Source organism: Bombus fervidus, chromosome 16 (genome assembly GCF_041682495.2).
Source record: "Bombus fervidus isolate BK054 chromosome 16, iyBomFerv1, whole genome shotgun sequence".
In the NCBI taxonomy this organism is placed as follows: Eukaryota; Metazoa; Arthropoda; class Insecta; order Hymenoptera; family Apidae; genus Bombus; species Bombus fervidus.
Genome location: NC_091532.1, coordinates 708,831 through 728,304, shown reverse-complemented (window position 1 = coordinate 728,304; position 19,474 = coordinate 708,831). Strand labels below are relative to the sequence as shown.

The 19,474-nt window shown below is 44.8% G+C and overlaps 3 protein-coding genes across 7 annotated transcripts; 2 read left to right on the top strand and 1 right to left on the bottom strand.

Moving 5' to 3' along the window:
- Positions 1–169: 169 nt before the first annotated feature.
- LOC139995448 (uncharacterized) lies at positions 170–7,147 on the top strand. 2 transcript variants are annotated; one of them, XM_072018927.1, is made up of 6 exons: positions 170–692; positions 771–1,262; positions 1,343–1,926; positions 2,027–2,566; positions 2,631–5,168; positions 5,268–7,147. In XM_072018927.1, exons 1-6 carry the CDS (start codon positions 442–444, stop codon positions 5,429–5,431), a joined length of 4,569 nt encoding a protein of 1,522 aa, XP_071875028.1. In that variant the 5' UTR covers positions 170–441; the 3' UTR covers positions 5,432–7,147. The 2 variants fall into 2 exon arrangements, with proteins under 2 accessions (XP_071875028.1, XP_071875027.1); XM_072018926.1 differs by having other exon boundaries at positions 170–1,262.
- Positions 7,148–7,709: 562 nt separating this feature from the next.
- On the top strand, positions 7,710–15,967 carry Yps (Y-box binding protein ypsilon schachtel). 2 transcript variants are annotated; one of them, XM_072018992.1, is made up of 7 exons: positions 7,710–7,872; positions 9,392–9,455; positions 10,261–10,294; positions 10,398–10,659; positions 10,755–11,065; positions 12,217–12,279; positions 12,631–15,967. In XM_072018992.1, exons 1-7 carry the CDS (start codon positions 7,812–7,814, stop codon positions 12,673–12,675), a joined length of 840 nt encoding a protein of 279 aa, XP_071875093.1. In that variant the 5' UTR covers positions 7,710–7,811; the 3' UTR covers positions 12,676–15,967. The 2 variants fall into 2 exon arrangements, with proteins under 2 accessions (XP_071875093.1, XP_071875094.1); XM_072018993.1 differs by lacking the exon at positions 12,217–12,279.
- On the bottom strand, positions 14,949–19,410 carry LOC139995449 (SET and MYND domain-containing protein 4). Of its 3 annotated transcripts, none has more exons than XM_072018929.1 (8): positions 18,377–19,410; positions 18,212–18,306; positions 17,895–18,099; positions 17,700–17,821; positions 17,211–17,615; positions 16,944–17,145; positions 16,631–16,846; positions 14,949–16,518 (listed from the first exon to the last, which is right to left on the bottom strand). In XM_072018929.1, the coding sequence occupies exons 1-8, from the start codon at positions 19,408–19,410 to the stop codon at positions 16,182–16,184; spliced, it is 2,616 nt and encodes an 871-aa protein (XP_071875030.1). In that variant the 3' UTR covers positions 14,949–16,181. The 3 variants fall into 3 exon arrangements, with proteins under 3 accessions (XP_071875030.1, XP_071875031.1, XP_071875029.1); XM_072018930.1 differs by having other exon boundaries at positions 14,949–16,846; positions 18,377–18,527; positions 18,645–19,410; XM_072018928.1 differs by having other exon boundaries at positions 14,949–16,846.
- Between the last annotated feature and the right edge of the window lie 64 nt (positions 19,411–19,474).

Below are 19,474 nucleotides of genomic sequence, written 5' to 3'. Positions count from 1 at the left end.
TATAATTTATTTGAATTTGAAACGGAAGTGTGTATGTAACTGCTGAACTGATGTAACATTAAATTTTCAAAAGGAAAGATGCCGCTCCGTGCTCCGTGTATGAATCAATTTAGTTGAAGCAACGCCGGGAAATTTGACTTTTGTCCGCCATATTATAGTATGTTCGTACTATAATAGCGGAAGGTTAATCGCAATAAAAGTTGTAAAATATTTTATAGAAATGATCATTCGATCGGCGATTTAATAAGAAAATGTAATGTTTTAGTCGAAATTTTTTCTAATAAATTACAAAATATGTAAATAACTCGGAAGACGATGATTAATATGTACTACGTAGTAGTTGCTACGTCGATAATGTCGTCGAGTATAACGCAGCAAGGTTCCGGTAATTCAGTGAATGTGCTCTTTTCAAACATGGAGAGGTTACTTGTTTGAAATAATATGTGGGAATTAAGAAATCGGAGTGTGATCATTTTAGTAAGTGTGTTGAGTGGGTGCGTGTTTCTGTACAGCGTTTGGGGATCGATTTTTATTCTTACCATTTCATTGTTTCTTACGATTTATGCGTGCTATTTTTTAATTATCAACGACAGCTTATTGTCGCCGCACGCGTTCCTTTTACTGGATTACTGCAAACACATTTCTTTCGAAGTTCGTACGAGTTTTGGGACCGTCATCGATCACGTATACCGGTACATCCGACAATATTTTGAGGCTGCGATTCGCTGTTTTCGAAAACGATACCTAACCCAAAGACAACCCTACTCTAGGATGGAAAGACGACGAGGATCGAATTATCAGCTTAGTACCGATCCTTATCCAAGTAGGAAAAGTTCTTCCCATTTTGGATCGATCACGCAGCTTAGCCCGATTCCAAAGAATTTACAAAAAGCCAGTGTGTCAAACGATATCAGTTCGAAAATTTATTTTTATCCTAATTCCGAACATTCGTCGTACAATCACGATTCCTTTGTTGCCAAACGTACTTCGACACCAATGTTGTCACGAAATAAAGAGGAATTGGAAAATCAAACGTTCAAGTTGTCACCTTCTGGTCAAGTATTATCAAAGAGACCGTCTCCTCTGTATGGACAGAATCATGTTCTGATGCAGGTAGAAAATTCAACGTATTTTGATGCCGAAGGTTCTTCGTGGAATTCTAGCATAACCTCTAAAGTAGATACAAAAGTAGGAGAAAGAAAAGGTATTCAAACAGCTACAGGGCCTCTCTTAGCATCGACTAGATACAACATCGATCCCAAGTAAGTAGCCTAAACTACCTTAATCGATCATAGATATTCGTAGCTCTATGCGAGTACAGAAATTTGTAATATAATTGCAGAGTATACAATGACGTAACCTCTCCAGGACTTACGGCTCGATTGACTAAATATGCAACCGAAGCAAGCAACAAATTGGCTCATCAATCCAAATATCGGGTAGGGCAATTTCCAAAAGTAAATCTCCATGCTAGTTCAGTTCCATTGATAAATGTGAAGTCTATGAAAACAAGGACACCGGCGACAGTCAGAGTAGCACCGTCTCATACCATACGATATTCTCCACCGTCGAAGCAAAGTATTTTGTCGAATGTGCATCACTCTGACAATAGTTGTTCCTCGCCTAGCGTCGCCCAAGCTCTAAGGGAAATATCGCTAAAAAGACACGCTTCGAGGGAAGATGTTGCTTTCGACCCGGCAAAGAAACAACGAAGAGATATCGTTGCTAGTAAGGAATTTGAGGTACAGGATGAAACAAAACAGAAAAGGAGCAGAGAAGAATCCTTGAAATCCGAAGAAGATAGTTCTCCCCAAAGTAATAAAATTGTTCGACCCACGAAACGTACCAAGACACCGTCGTGTTACGATATTATAAATTCACTCAGTTCTAGCAAGCACGTTGTTTCCGGCGTCAAAAGGAAAGCTAGTAAGTAGTAGATCGAAATAATTTGTAATCTTGTAACGATAACGATAACGATAACGATAAAATACTTGGATTTGTTTTACATTTGGTTTGTTTATCTTAGGAGATTTTTCACGAAGCGGAACTCCAGATTTTGAAAAGCATTTTAAATCGTTGGAATGTGTTCAAAGTGCTAGTACGGAAACGATAGCACAAGTTCCGAGCACAAGTCCAAAATATCCTGACTACGAGTTAGCGGAGAGAAGAAATAATTCACATGCGTGTAACTCTGTCGATAAGCTACAAGAACAATCACCGTTGAAGGGAATTTTAAAAGCAAAAGGAAATTTTAACAATAGAAGCGTAGAAAATGAATCAGACCGCAAACACACAGAACGTTCGAATGCGCAGAATAGCGATAAAGATAGTTCCGTAGAATCGGTCGAGTCCATCGAATCAGCCAAGTTAACACACAAGTTATTTATGAGGGCAGAACCGGAAAGAAACGAGAAGTTACGGATGTTGGTGGAAGAGCAGGGTAATATACGAGCAAAGTTTACTACCGACGATGTAGAAGAGATAAAGAAGGAAGATATTACAGACATGAGGCAAACGAGCATGAAAGCAAGACTTCAAAGCATGTTTGATGCCATATCTGGTAAAGGTAAGGAAATTCAACGTACGAGTACGTTCATTTTTAATTTACGAATATTCGTTTTTATTTCCAGCTGCCAGTCGGATTAATCCAGATGTGGTGATTCAAGCGGAGGAAGTAAATACCGTCAAGTCTGTTGCATGTACTGTCACTTGTGCGACCCTTAATTCTTCAACTACCACTACGAACGTTAATACCACACCCATTTCCACATCGGCTGTGGCACCTAGTCTTGGTAAAAGCGAATCGAATACAAAGTCGCCAAAGTACGTGGCTTTTAATTTACCAGCCAAAAATACTTCCTCGAATACGAACGTTCAGTTTGCCGATACGTCTGAGAGGAAAATCGAAAACGTCGTAACTTCCGTGGCAGATAAAACATCCAATTCTACTCTTGGGATTACGTTTTCGACTACGAAATCTGAAATCGTATCTCAGCCTGTTGTTTCGAACTCAACTGCGACTAGTTCGACAAGTTTGAACGTACAAAATTTCGATTCTAACAAATCGAATACGTTCACATCGACAACAAGTACTTCGCCGATTCGTACCACGTTCATCTTCGATACCGTGTCTGCCAATAATAAATCTCCTTTACTCGCTGTTCCCGCAACAACTAGCATTTTTGGGACAGTAACCACCGCTGCTCCAATACCTTCGGTAATTTCTATGAGTACGACTGCGGTAAACGCTAAAAACGAGCCGAGCGAAAGCAACCCAAAGACAAACGTTTCGCAAGTTGCAGCAATTTGTTCGTCGAGTGTGAACGTATCGATCGGAAATATGAAAGGCGGTATGATCTTCACATCGCCACACACAAATCTAGTAAATTTGAGCAGTGTCGCGGGAAAGACAGAACAGAATACAGGATTTACATCGATCGACACGAAAGCAAACGTTATGCCATTTACAAGTGTCGCAAATATTACTGGCTCGAATGACGCATTCAATAGAAAATCGAACGTGAACGTATCGACGCCGTTGTTTACATTTGGAAGCAAAACCAACAATCTACCGACAACGTCCACCAAGACCGAAGGATTCGTATTTGGGTCAGCAGGGAATACGTCAGGAAATAGCGAAACGTTTGGCGCTTCGACGAGTACGTCTCGACAGGCTTCGATGATTCCTAACGCAGCCACGTCTTCGAACAATGGTAATAGTGGCACGCAAGCTAATAGCGTTACGAATGCAAGCTCAGCCAATACCGGTTTCGAAGCAAACGCAAAAGTTAGCTTACCTACTTTCGGATCATCGACGAACTCGACCTTTGCGTCGTATCCTTCGTCCAGTTCGTCCGTAAACGATAACAAAACTGGCTTTTCTTTCGGTAAAGCATCGATGACGACAAATACAGCGACCGGTACCTCGAACGTAGGTCTATTCGCCGTTGCTAAAAATAATTTGCCTTCGAGCTTTGGAGCTTCATCGTCGACGTCGACGACGTCGACAACGATCAATAGTAGTATGGCCCAGATCGCTCCGAATACCGGCTCGATATTTACTAACTCGTCGTCCGCTCCATCGATCTTCGGGACAACGACAGTGAGCAATCAGTCAGTTTTTGGTACGTCTTCTAACTTAAGCGCCAGCACAGCAACCTTCACTCTGCCGAAGAGCACGACCACGTCAGTTTTTGGTTCTAACGTTGCCACTACTTCTGTTGGATTCGCATCCACGAATTCGATGCCGATCTTCTCGAGCATAGCCGGTGGATCATCTATGGGAGCAATAAGCACAACTTCCATTCCGATGTTTGGTTCTAGCGCGAGTACGTCCACATCGGGAATAAACACCAGCGAAAAAAACAACGTCAATAGTAACTTGTTCTCAAGCACGAATTTGACCACCTCGATATCTATGTTTTCTACGACGAGCAATATCTTTGGTCAGGCGAATTCGGCAACAGGTACGAGTTTCAAAAGCAGTTCGGGAGTGTTTGGAAGCAACAGCGGTTCCACGTTATTCGGTTCGACGCAAACAACTACGTCATCGACGTTCGGCGCTACGAATGTTTCCAGCAATTCGACCGCTTCCACCTTTGGTTCTACCAATATTCCCGTGAGCAACGCATCCGTCCCAGTTTTTGGCACTACGACTACCGGTACCCCCGATTTTGCCTCGCAAAATCAAAATAAGGAGAATCCAGGAACGCAAACTTCTACCTCGCAAAACTTTGGTATGACCTCGATATTCAGACGCGACAATACCGGTGGTGCTCCCGTGTTTGGAGGCGCGAACAGTGCTACCGGTCATTTCAATTCTCCCGTGCCGAATAACACGTTTGCCGGGCAAAACGTGCCTATCTCGTCGAACCCTACGTTCGGCATGGGAACTGCACCCACGTCAAACGGTCCACCAGCATTTAGCGACAGCAACAAGGTATCACCGTTCGGAGCGCAATCTTCCACCTTTGGGGCTGCCAACGTGTCCTCTACTCCCACTTTTGGAAATGCTAATGCAAACGAAAGCAACACATCTGGAATATTCACATTTGGAGCAAACCAAAAACCACCGCAACAGAACGCTACTACCGCGTTTACCTTTGGCAGCAATAACAATACTTCCGCTTCTACACCTTTCCAGTTTGGCACGACAACTTCGAATTCAGGTGAGAACGATTTTCCATCTTTCTTACAACTTTAATTACACCAATATCTTCTCGTATCCTCGGTTATACGTTTCGATTAATACATTCTAAACAATTCAGGTACAGGATTTAATTTCGCCGCTCCAACAACAACCCCATCCATCAACTTCGGCACAACTAATTCCACAACGACATTCAATGCTTCCGCACCTGGTATGTTCAGCATCGGAAGCGGCTCTACCGCCTCAAGATCCAGAAATACACGGACCAGAAAATTGAGATGATGGAGAATGTAAATCTCGCTAGCATCTTACCGAATATTCTTCGTCGAAATATGTAAACGCGTCATTTGATTTTTTTAATACCGTTATTCTGTAATTCTAGCATCGTAATTCGACAGAATCTTGTCAAACAATGATGTCCCTCAAATTCATGCAACACTGAGAACAGAATTATAGAATAGAATCGACATTTTAACGTTACAGTTTTCACCATCGTTGATCTTATCCATCTTGTACATACGAAAAATGTTAAAGCGGGTCTTTATCTGTCACTGTGTTAAAGTCTGCTTAAGTTACATTACGTGTAATGCACATGCATATATATATGTATATACATATATATATACACGTACAGATATATAGAAGAATAAAATGCGTGATTGTTTTATTAAGGAAAATCGAATACCTATTACAAGCGTGTTTGCTGACGGAACATTGTATATTTATAACTTTTAACGTTCATCGATCTATGAATCGTCGAGCACGCTAATTACTCTTTATCTGCTAACTTCTTACCAAGAATCGAGTTTTGATAAACGTTAAAGGTTCTTTAAATTTATACGAGTGGCATTTATTATACTATATCCGGCTACCAAAATGTTTTGGACATACGATATTTAAATATTGTAAATTTTCTTCCTTTTTGTTCTTTTCTTTTCTTTTTAAACATTTTCTTTTGTATTTTTTTTTTTTTTTTTTTTTTTTTTTTTTTTTTTTTTTTTTTTTTTTTTTTTAAACACGAACAAAAAGATTCGAGCGACGAAAACGCTTCGTGTTTCGAAATAAGTTATCAATTTCCAGATTTCGATAAACATATTTTTTGTTTTGAACGTGACGAGATCGTTAATTGCAATAGTTTATATTTCGTTTTTATTTTTCGTATTACTTTTGTCCCTTTTCCTTTTTTCTTGATACGATAGCTACTTCGGATACAGAAATAAGACTTATAGGTGTGTAAACGAAGATCATTTTCGTCTTCTTTATTCGATACAAAGGAAAAAGTAAAACAATTGTAGAAGAGAATGGGCGAAGAAGAAGTAAAAGGGCAACAAAGAGTATTAACGCTCGCCGACAAATTGGTGTAAGTACGTCGAATAAAAAAAAGTAAGTGAAACGTCCACGACGTTTATAATCGAACGATTGTATCTTACGATCGAGGAGAACAAAATACTCGATCGATATGTGAAAGTAACGTGATAGCGAGGCAACGGAACATACAGGCGCGGCTCTCTATGCCATGTAAGAAACGCGTAATTATTTTTTTCTACATTTTCAGTCAGATATATCATCTCCGTAAGGAAACGTTGTAAACTTTGAAAATTGTCAGAAATACGAATAGCAATAGTGTTGGAGAAATACATTTTACACTTGCGATGTGGTTTTCCCTTACAACCTTTGTCCTTGGTTGTTTATATGTACATATGTATGTATACTAATACATAATTCCACTGTGTATTCGCTACGATTCGGTTTCCTAGTCTATAGCGTTAGTCGAATTTCACTGTAAAAGGTTCGTTCGTTAAAAATCGAGCCGATCTATGCCTATGACCTGTATCTTGTGCCTCTGGTATGTGTTTCAAAACAAGGTGACATAAAATCTATCCGATAATGTCGTTAAAATTATTACAAGTACGAACGGTACGTCAATGCTTGTCACGATATCCCAATAACTGCTCTACGTTTGTATTACAAAAACAAATAATAATTCTAGTACAAGAATTTAGTAGCAATGTTATTCGCGGCTAATATTAAGAACGTTCCGACGCGAAATTGTATCGCCCATCCAAATTCCGTTGGAAATGTCGTTTTAGATTTGGTGGTAAGCCAAAACGGTGAAAAAGTCTAATCGAATTTCATTGGTACTTAACGAAGAGAAGGAGGGTGAGGAGAGGGGAGCGGGGGGAGGGAGACAGAGAGGGGCAGAAATTCGGAATGAAAGCGCAATTGAAAAAAGAAGAAGAAGAAAGGAACGAAGAAGGGGAGAAGAGACACGAAAAGAAGAAATGTCAAGTAATGTAAATCGTATCGATATCGTTAAATGGTTAGCGATCGGTAAAAAAGATCGAACAGAAAAGTAAAGGCGCGCGCGGCCGAACGAGGAAGAAAGCATGGTGGTGAGCGAGCGTGCGAGGAAGAAACCGAGGAAGTAACGCGTGAGTTACGTCACGCGCGTTCCGTGAAACTCTAGCCAGGATTGGTCAAACGAGCGGGTTTGTTTGCGAGCCAACCTATCATAGAGCTCGTTAGACGGGAAGGATGTTTGTACGGTCGCCTGGAGGCGCAGCCATGTTGGGAACATTAGAAGGGAACCAACACCACAACCAGAAAGACGGGAACATCTAGGTTCGGCAGCGGCGTGTCTTAACACCTTAACACCACCACCATGGCTGACCCGGAAAAACAGCCCGAACAACCAAAGGCTGGCCAGCAGAAGCTGATCATCGGTAAGCGAGTCGTGCATGTACCTTAAATATCGTGTCGCGTTTAGTTTGCCGGTATGATAATCAACTAGAACGAGAGCGTGTTGGTTTCTGCGACGATCGCTCGCATGTAATAATGGCGTCTATGAGAGCAGCAGACGTTCAGCCATGTGGCATGCGTCCGGCAAGCCGGTTACCATTCCTCTTTGCTTTATCTACGTTTTCTCTAATTTTTTCCATAGAAGATCGTCGAATTTACAATACGTTTATTTCTCTTTCGTCCCTCCCCACTCCCTCTTTCTATAGTTCTTCCCTCCTTCTCTCTCTCTCTCTCTCTCTCTCTCTCTCTTTCTTTCTCTCTTTCCGAAACGGAATAGCTTACACGCGCTTATCGAACATCGAGTTGTACGAAATTTCTCTTCGATTCAAACACGATGAAAAAAAAAAAAAAAAAAAAAACGAAAGAGAATAGAAACGCGTAGATCAGAATGTCTGCATTTTCTGTTTCTTTTTCTTTCCGTTTTCTTGTTTTTCTTTACTCCATTTTACTTCGGTTCGTTATCCCTCTTTATTTCACCCTGCCATTTACGTTTACATCATAACCTTAACCCGTGTATCGAACAAATAAAATATATAATGTATAATTCGTAATTCGTAGTTACGTCATAGTTACATGCAGTAGTAATTTCTGGAAATTTCCCTACTGCCTCTCTCGTACGTTTTCAACGTTTTTTTCGCAAATCGACCTAAACACTAGTTGGGTTACGTAAGTTTCGGTATACCTATTCGTTAACGTTCGCTTCCGTTCGAACGGTTCGTTTTCGGAACGGACTTGAGCGCGCTGCCATCGTCAGTTTCCACTTTAGATTGGCTTCGCGGAAACTTATTTTCTTCGAATGAAAAACGAAATAGGAGCGAAACTGCATTTTCAGTTGAAGTTTAGAAACGTCGGCTCATTACGGATCGCTGTTCGTTTCCATTTAGAACTGGATATTCTCGTTCGTTGATACGATTCGAAGGAAAATTGAAATGTTAACGGGCAAAAGTCCAAGAAACTGTTACCCAAGGAAATTCCAAAATTTCAACGTATTGTTTACCCTGCTGCGAAAGATCGGTAACGCGGGCTGTTTGCTATATAAACATGGAATTATCCTAAGAATAATTGGCTTTTGATTACGAACACATCGCAACAGTTAGTAAATATAAATATTTCTCGCGAATGGTAAGGTAAATACTTGCTGCAAAGAGGATAACAAGCTAAACGATATACGTGCCTTGATTTTACAATTAGATCAGTGGTGCGTTTATTCAGAGCGGACGAGACATTTTTAATATATCGCCATTGATTTTTGGTTTTCACGCTGTCGTTTTATCAATTTCGATATTTAGTCGTACCGTCTGCTCCGGTTTCCATTTTTTCGAACAAACCGAATCGCCGGATTCCCGAGAAATGGCTCGATTGATTTGTTTATCGACTAATACGACGCATAAGATTCTGTGCTAGATATTTAATTAATACTATTTTGTTTTCGTTGGGTTTCAGCTAACAAAGTGACCGGGACTGTAAAGTGGTTCAACGTGAAGAGTGGGTACGGATTCATCAACAGGTTAGTAGTAACGATTTACCGTTTTTCATTTGTTTTTTTTTTTTTCTCTTTTTGATCGATCGATCGATCGATCGTATCGAGAAGATTTGGATTTCTAAATTTTCGAACTCGGAATGGCCGGCGAAGCTTTCCAAGCGCGGGTTCGTACTCAAGCTCGATCCAAACGTTCTAACATTGGCGAAGTAGACGCTTGCTTCGACACGTGCATCGTCGAATCACATTCGTTCGTCCACGGTTCCTCCTTTATCTTTGGCTATTTCTAGCATTTTCCTATCCGCATCCCCACCTTAGTCCATGGCACTCCACCCCACTCTATGCTACTTCTTTTCTAGTTCCTTTTCATTCTCTTCCTTTCGCTTCTTCGCGCCACTATACATATACCATACATACCATGTATACATGTGCGTACGCGTATACGTATAAGTAGGTATCGGACGCGCTATGCCTTTGCACAGTGGCCAAAGCATCGTTCGTTTTCGCGCAGCGCAACGATCTTCGTCGTAACGCGAGTTTACCGTAGGTCAGAGAAAAGTAAATAGTCGGACATTTCTTTCGCGATCGAATCACCACCGTTCGCTCATTCGTACCTTTGTTCGCGCCGTTTGCGCGGATTCAATGGTATCGTTTCAAGTACACGGTGGTAGAGAAAACGACTGTCTGGATACCCATTGGATCACACATGGAAATGCTTTCCATTTGGTCCATGTTCCCAGACGCACAACGAATTTTCATCGAATCACGAACAAACTCGTCTCCTCTTGGACAATTCGATCGATTTAACGACGAACCGTTTGATCTGTTTTAGGAACGACACCAAGGAAGATGTATTTGTTCATCAAGTGAGTAGTACATTTATTTTGGTAGTGGTTGAAAGGAACGAGCCACGATCGGATCTCGAATATGCAAATCGCTGATCACGATGATAATTTTCTGCTCTTACAGTCAGCCATCGTGAAGAACAACCCGAGAAAGGCTGTGCGCAGTGTCGGCGACGGTGAAGTGGTCGAATTTGACGTGGTAATAGGCGAGAAGGGTCATGAAGCGGCCAACGTTACCGGTCCATCCGGGGAAGCAGTAAAAGGTTCGCCTTATGCTGCCGATAGGCGACGTGGGTATCGCGGAGGTCATTGGTACATCAGTCAAAGACGTGGAAACACTCGACCTCAACGTAGACCTCGAGAAGGTCAAGACGGTTACGAAACCGGTGAGTAAAAGGCGGATAACGTTGTCTTTTGTTGTCGAGTTTGAAATGGAACGAAGGAAGGTAGGAGAAACGTGTTTGCTCGTCGTTGGTTTCAGGTGAGGGTAAGACCGGGGACGAAGCGAATGTCGGCGAGGGAGGCGGTCAGCAACGACGTTACAGGGTTCGACGACAATACGATGGCTACTATCGTGGATCGCGCCGTTCTGGCCCATCGGCGCAACAACAAGGAGATAACACCGGCGACGGTGGCGAACAAGGTGGCGAGACTGGCGGGGACGGAGGCGTGCCACGTGGTGGCGGACGCGGACGCGGAGGACCCTCTCGTCGTTACTTCCGTCGTAATTTCCGCGGGGGAAGAGGTGGCGGACCTCCGCGTCGTCCTCGTAGCCAGGACGGCCAAGTAAAAGTCCGTAACGATTACCTTCTTACCTAATCTGTTTTTCTAGCGACTTTTGCGATATCGAATCTCTATCCTTCGGTCTTTGCTTTCTATCGCTCCATTTAGCGTGAAATTATCATTGTTTCTCGTTAACTCCTCTAGTCTACTCGATCTACCTCTCATTCGCTCTATCGTCGTACATTTCGAACGTCGATTACCGGAGAATCGGCCGAGGAATAACGCGACGCCACGAAAATCATTGTCTAGTGTTTCACTCAGCTTAGTAATTCGATAATCCTGCATGGTAGATTTCGTTATCGATTTCGACTTCGATCTCGACAACGTCGTTGTCGTCGTCGTCGTTGTCGATTCGATAAAAACCTTTCGATTTTCCTATTAGATATCACGTGAAAAACTCGTGGTAGATTTAGAGTCATTCCATATACTTCGAAAACCATTCGATGCGCTATCGTTATCGTTCTCTTTAAATATACATGAAGAATTATTTTCAGTTGTAACTTTTTCCTATACGATTTTTCGCTTATCGAGTCGTTATTTCGAAACGACTTTAAAAAGCGATAACTCCAGTACGAACGGTTATATGGATCGATTAGAAAGCTAGTCCGGAGATTTTGCATTGTTCCTTTTCAAATCTTTAGTTCTTCTTCGTACGATACACTTGTAAATACTCACATCGTAATCAACGGATCGCACATATTACGTGTCTCTTCCGTTCCTATGTTGTACTCTTATTTCTTTTTTATTCTATTCTCTAAGTTTGGTCGTTTGTACATTTCTTCAATTACTTTTTTTTTTGTTATCTCTACTTATTTATTCATCTATGTATCTATCTATTAATCTATCCATCCATCAATCCACCCGCCCATCCATCCATCCATCCATCCATTTGTTCGTTCGTTCGTTCATTCGTTTGTTTATTTATTTCTATGTATGTATGTATATATATATGTGTGTGTGTTTATATACATTATATTTACACACACACGCACACGCGCGCGGGCACACATATACACACACACACACACACTCTTTCGTTAGTTCCCTGTCGTATTGTTATCACGGCGATCACAGAAATCGTGACTGTTCGGTCCGTTGACGAATCTTTGGCGTAGAGCTTAGCACACACTATTGCACGTATCTTTTTGTACTCTTTTCAGTCGGAGCAGAAGTCGGATGCACCTAAAGATAAGGATGCACCTGTCGCTGTCCCTGCTCCACAGGTAACGTGGCTTTATTTTTCTCTGATCCTCGCTTCGTATCCTCCCGATTGTACATCCGTCGCTCTACGCTCTCCTATGCTGTAACTATTCTCGACTTACCATTTATACACTACTTTCTTTCTGCACTTTACACCTTGGGATCAGTTTCTCCCGGTATCTCGTTAGCCTTGATCCTTTTTTCAGCGTGGACATCCTGTTTCCGCGCCTCGATGCTTTTCATCGCTCTTTCGTGTCGTGCATCTTTCTTATCGTCAAATTATTTCCGTTTTGCCGTCTGTTTTGCGAATCAGCAAAGCATGGCTTCTAATTCGGATATAAACGATCGTTGAACTTTGTTCGTTTGACTTGCAGGAAAGTCAGCCGGTTCAGAACACCACCACCGAAAGCACCGCTTAACCAAGAGTAATGGTACCACTACAACAAAAACACTCCTTTTAATATATAACACCAACACCCGTTATACACCGAAGCAACAGCAACGACAACAGCAACCGCAGCAGCAACAATATAACATAACAAATGAAAAAAGTTAAAAAAAAAAAAAGCGAAACAAAAAAAAGCAAGAAATGGAAGGAAATTGCGGAACATCGCTCCACACTCTCCCCGGCAGAAGAAGAAGATTAAGAAGCGTGTCCGATATGCTGCCGGAATTAGTTGATAGAATACGCTGGAAAGCCTCGTCGCGAAGAAGAAACACGATCCACGACATGTATCGACTACGAGCGAACAAACTCTCGAGTTGGACTTACCGCCGTACGACCACTGTTTTCCATTATATTTCTGTGAAATTTTACGGATTTTCGATTGTGTAAATCTGTCACTCGTCGAAATTCTAAAGATTCTAAGAAAAAGCGATCGGAAGAGACGCGGAAAAGAAACGTAGCCGACGAATGACGGTTTTATTCCGCGAATTGGGACGAAACGGCGGTAAGTCGTGTATTTTGGAGTATTTCGTCCGACGACGGCGGTGAATATGGTAAAGAAAATGCGCGATTGTAACGCAACGAATTTCGTTCTGCGTCAAGTTACGAAAGTTAGGTAATCTCGATCGTGGAAGAAACAACGAAGAGAGAGAAGAGAAGAAACACGGTGATGGGCTACACAATACGAATTCGAATAGGCGAAAGTGGTATTTTTGTTCTTGTTTTTGCGTATTTATTGTTTCATACGTTTTAATTTTTCTTCAACGAAACGCATTCGATCGTTTTACGCATATATATATGTCTTTGAGTTTAACGCGATGCTCGCAGAGTTTTTCTCTTGTCCGTGTACATGTAATCGGTAAATGCGCGCGCGCGCCCCTGAAATCATAGGAATACGTTACTACGCGCGCTTACCTGTCATTGTGCCAGCCAGCTTAATCGTTTCAGTTTCTCTCGAAATTAATCCGTTCTTTTTTTTGCTCCCCCCCCTTCATTGAAATGCAATGTTCGATTCGTTCGGAAAATCAGTCGTCCGTCGTGTCGCTTTTGTCTCTTCGGTCCTCGTTGGTTCGTGGCTTTATATGCTTTGTAAAATCGCAACGAGAAGATTCGTTCGATGATCAGCGACTAAATGCAATTACAAATCTCATTGAATTTTCTGTCTGATCGCGTAATTTAGTGACGCGAAACAAATTGGTGCAGTACCTTTTACGATCGCTCGTATCAAATGACGCGATCGATGCCCCAGGAGGGCACGAAACGTATTATCCGACGATAAGCAACGAGATGTCACGCGTAAGGCGTTAACCGAGAATCCGATCAATTTTTGCCGTAATTTTCGGTCTAACGAGTCGATAACGTTCGATCATGATGGAAGAACATTGCCGTCGTTGCTCGAACGTATCGATCCTCGGAGATATCGGAAATTTCCTCTCGATTGACAATGCAAACCTGCGGTTTGTCAGTGAGTAAATGAGCGAGCGAGCGAGCAAATGCGCGAACGAGTGGGATAGAGAGAATGAGAGATAGAGAGATAGATGTGTGTGTGAGAGAGAGAGAGAGAGAGAAATATATATATATATATAGAGAGAGAGAGAATAAGAGAGGACGAAAGATTTATACACTTTTGCATGAAAAACGGAACAATTTTTTAAATTTTAGTTTGTAGTTCTATCGTCGGAAAATAAAATGTACAATTTTCTTTCCAAACGCTTCGAAGTTGAGCGCGCAAATCCGTTGCATCAGATTTTATTTCATTTCAAGCGAACAAGATATCTTTTAGTTTTTTTGTCTCTGTCTCAATATGTGTTGTCTGTGTCGTCATCGTAATCTTTACGGTCGCTATCGTTCTATCGTAAGGCCTTTTTGCGATCTTGGGTAAAAAGGCTTGTGCGTTAGTCGCCTCGAGTGCTTTTTGCGATAGAGCCTGGAACGGTGAAAAACACGATCGGGAGAAAAGAGCGACGAGGTGAAGACAGAGTGGAGAGTGTGTGTGCGTGCATGCGTACAAATATAGCGTAAAATGAGGAATAACAACTGCTGATCCTCGTGTTCCTCCGCGGTCGATCGAAATGAAAGCGGGAACAGGGAAGATAGTAGCGCGTCGGTTCGTCGTCGATTCGTCGTCGATTCGTCGTCGAATGCGCGCTGCTTGACGTTTCGCGTTTTTTTGTACGCGATCCATACAGAAGGATGTGTTGCCGCGGGACGCGAGCTAGCGACGAGGAAGAGGAGACGAAGAGCGTGAAAGAAAATAAGGTAAACGACTCCTAGATGCAGAACGTTGTAATTGTATGCGGAAAAAAGAACGATGCATGTGTTGGAAGTGAATATCGGAATTAAAAAAAAAAAAAAGAAAAAAAAAAAGAGGAGTCGTGCGCGGACCAGTATGCTAGCAGGCAACGCAACGTCGAACTCGAACCGCGTTTGAAGTGAACGGCGAGCACGGAGCGCGCACGGTCGCGAACGGTGATCCCTCGAACGAATTGTAACGTCGGCTCGTTCGCGTTTCGAAGGCCTGTGGAAATGCGTCGAGTAGAAATCGTACTCTGCGCTCTCGATACTCTCGTATCGTTCCCCCTAGCGCGGCGCGTGTCTTTGAAATCGCGCTCGTTTCTCGACCAGGAACGAGAACGAGAAGATGGCGCGTCACGATTCGCGTACCACTCGCTGCGACAGTCAATTAGTTTTAATTCAGCTTTTCGCGAGGAGCGATCTCAATGATGAGAGAGTCGTCCCGGATCGCGCGGGACGCAACGGATGATGAAAAAAGAAAGGAGCGAAAGAAAGGGGAGAATCGAGAGAACGCTGCCGTGTCTCTCGAAGAAGAAAGGGTAGTCATCTAATTACACGTAAAGGAGGAGACGTAAATGTTGCCGGTCGCGACACGGATGCGTCGCGTTTGCCGCGCGCGTCCCACGTGTCGCCGCTCGATCGAAACCACCCCGGCGATCCATCCTGCTCTCCTCGTCCTTGCCCCTTACCTTCATCTTTACCTTCCCCCATTATCCCTGTCTTCGCTTTCACCTTTACCCTTGTCCTTATCCTTACCCTTACCCTCACCCTTACCCTTACCCTTACCCTTACCCTTTCCTTATCCGGTTTCCGATCCGTATCTTTCATATTCTCATTTCCTCGAAACCCCAGTGAATTTTGTACCGAAATGCGAAACTTTGAAAAGCTACTTTCATATACGGAATTTAATTTTTTCACGAAACATGTGCATTATAAAAAATAAATGCCAAAAAAATCGCAAAACTCACGAACCGAAGGTGAAGTTTCTTACGTTTGCATCGAGCTCACTTTCTTCTCCCTTTTCCCCGATCCTTTCGCGCGCGATTTCAACAAAAGAAGCTGCGCTCCTCAACGTTTTAACGGTTTTATTCGAACGACCTTCGAGACGAGAGAAAGCTGCCTGGAACTAGCGTACGACGGTCGTTCGATTTCCTGTTGGTTTCGGGATCGGTTGGTTCCGGTGATTCATTCACGGAAAGCAATCGGCAAGGAATCGGGCCGATAGACGTTGCCTTCGTCCGCCATACAGGCACTGGCTGCGATTTCAGCCAGGTGCGTGTCCTTGTGAGGCGGTACAGCCACTCTGTGAAATTTGCTCGCTGCCTCGAAGAACGCCTTCGACGCTCTCTCGGGTTGTTCCTCTTCCATCGCGGCGAATCCCTCGGCGTACAGGTGCTCGCACTCGCGCACCCGGTCCAGCGGTTCTCGCAGATTGATTCTTCGTCGACAGGACGAACATTCGATGGATCTGCTGGGATCTCGGGGACGCGGGTGTAACTTGGAGCATCCCTCGGTCGGACACCTGCGATCGAAAACCAATTCTCTCTCCCTCGCTCGCTCTCTCTTTATGCCTCGCTTTGCGAATGCAGGCGCGGATACGCGGTGTACTATACGTTGAAGAAACAAGTTCACACCTCAGTCTGACCATGTCGTTGGTCAAAGTCTCGAAGCGTGGCCAATCTTCGCGGCAAGCGGTACACTCGCAACGAAACCAGTATCTCGCGGCGAGAGTTTTCCGTCGATCCTCCAGGCTTCGTTTGGTGAAAATCGGCCCGTAGTTTTCAGCCACCACGTCTCCGGCTCGGAGACTGCGAATCGCTCGAATCACGATAGATCGACCGACAAAGTATCTGTGGGAAGAGAGAGCACGATTTATCGAGTTTAAGCTACGCGTAGTAGCTATACAGTGAACGGTCGGTCGGTATAGCTACTAAAGCTGTGGGATACCTGGTTACCGCGGGATAACAGTCGTGATTGAAGCGTGCAACGGTCGGATAGATGGCCACCCCGATGTAAAGGGGCCTGCTACCGCGGAACCGATGTTCATTTCCGAGTCGCGTCTCAAACACCTCGTGAGCGTTGAACTGCAGCAGCTGAAGATGTTTCAGCAGCAGGCCGGCCACCGCGATTTCTCGATCGTTGGGCGTCTCTGAAACGCGAACAGCACGCTGCTGAAATTGCCGATCGATCGCGACACGGTCCGCGCTCAAGTACCTCCGTCCCTCGTCGCTGTCTCGAAAAAGCCGACTCTCTGCAAACACTTGAGAAGAAACGCTGCCATCAGCGATCTCTCGAAAAAATCCTTAGCCGTTCGGTGTTTCTCGTGCGTAACGAGATCGTACACCCGCAGATCGACCGCGTCTCCTTCCACGAGTTTCTCTCGCTCCGTTCCACCAGAGACTTCCTCCACGGGTTGCTCGCGCCTCGAATCACGCAGTTTCTTCCTTCGCGAACGACGTTTCGCCGACTTGCTGAGTTTCGCCTGTGCTTGCGTGGACGGTCGTGCGACCTGTTCCTTCTCGTTGCAACTTAACGCGCGGCAAATCTCGATGCAGCCGGCCGGTCCGCTCTGAGTGATCATTCGCAGAGCGAGCATGCTCAAAACGCTCATACCCGAACCTGACGAAACGACAGAAGCGGTTGCATTTCGACGCGAAACACGGCCTATATGGATTATCTCGAGAATCGCTACTTATATACTACCTATCAGTAGCGCGAGAACTTTGCACTCGTATTTATGATAGCTGGCCATCGCGACGTCTCTGCACTCTCTGCCGCAGAAGGCGACGCTGCTGCAGTCCGGACATCCTACCGGTGCTACGAATCTGAAAGGACGACGGTGGTCCGTAGGAAGCTGCCGATACAGAGCGTGCGTAGCGAAATCGTGCCGTGACTCACCTCGAGAAACAATGTTGACAATGCGTACCGAAGAATTCCGGCAACAGAGTAGCCGCAAACGGCGCCTCCACGACCAACCTGTCCCCCGGTTCGATCGGTTTGGCGGCGATCGCTCGTTTGCCCGCGTTCTCCGTCTCCTCGATGTCGAGCAGGCTGGAGGCGCCCGGCAGCCGCGGATTCTCGTCGCTGGTCAATCGGGTCGCAGCTGCGAGCGAATAGAAAGCCAATCTATCGTCTTTTCGCGATATTCTTTCGATCGACGGAGCAAACGTACGTTCTTCTCCGTTGGTGACAGCTACGAATCGCGACTCACCTACCTTTATCTTGCGACGGTGTGCTCGCGGGCAACAGTTTCTTTCCGTTCGCTCGTACGAACGTCTCGCACGCCTCCTTCGTCCGAGCAAACGTCGCCCTGAAACAGCACTTTTCCTTTCAGCCGGGTTTTATCTTTCGCTTCGTCGTCCCGACTCGTCCAGGCTCACCGTAACTCGTTGGGCAGATCGGCGTCCATTTCCTCGACGAAACTTAAATCACGAAGAGCAAGCTCGTGCTCGTTGCAGGCAAGAAACGTTTCGGCTCTGGCTAGGAACGCGAGCGGTAGTCCGAGACCTCGATCGACCGTGCGACATTTTCCTGAAACGGGACAAGGGGAGAAGAGAGAGCGAACGAGAGTGGAAGCGGAGGAAGCCGATCGGAGGATCGATCGATGGATCGATCGTCGCGAGTCTACTCGCAAAGAGAGAAACAAACCTGGAAGGGGAGCGCGAAGAACGGCCTGACCGAAGAGCAACAGAGCTTTCCGTCGTTGGGCCGCGGCCGCGGCCTCGAATCCCTCGAGCCTTCTCGCTCTGGACACGTTGGCGTCTTTCCCGCGGTACAAAATCTCTGTTCGGTTTAACGTTTCCAACACCGTGTCCTTCACCTTGGCATCGGTGAAGATGGCTCGAATCCTTTGCTCGTCGCTGGTCAGCCGTCCGAAAACCTGGCAGATCCACCGCTCTCCTGCGACTCGCGTCACGTTTTCGCTGAAATCTCGGAAGAATCCCTTCTTTCCGGATCTGAGAGTCTCCAGGGAGCACAGATCCCTGTAAGATGGTGGGTCCGCTCGCGCCTCGTCGATCGCGTTAGTTCGCTGCATTTCCAACTCGCTCGGATCTCCGCGAACGCTCGCCCTCGAAATCGGTGAATTTCGGCAGAATTTCGGCAGAATTTCGACAGATTCGGTGGAGATAGCGCGTTTACGAGCGAGAAAAGCGGCAAGATCGGGTCGCGAACGATCCAGGAGAACGAATGGCGAACGTAGCTTCGTTGTAGCCGTTGCGACCCTTTCGCCAACCGGTCGAATAATTTTAGACAAAGTCGACCTTGCTATTTCCGTCTCGAATTTTCTCGCGAGTGCGCCGCGCTTCTGCCAGCGTGTCTCCGTCGACGTCCATCGTAGCTGCCGCTGTTGCACCATCTTGCGCGTCCTTCTCACCTTCTCGTTTCTACCAGAAATCGAAAGATTCCGCCGCATGGAGGAAAAAGCGGGCAATGTGGCGTGGAAGACGACTCGCGAGGCTCGTTCCGCGCGCGTCGCG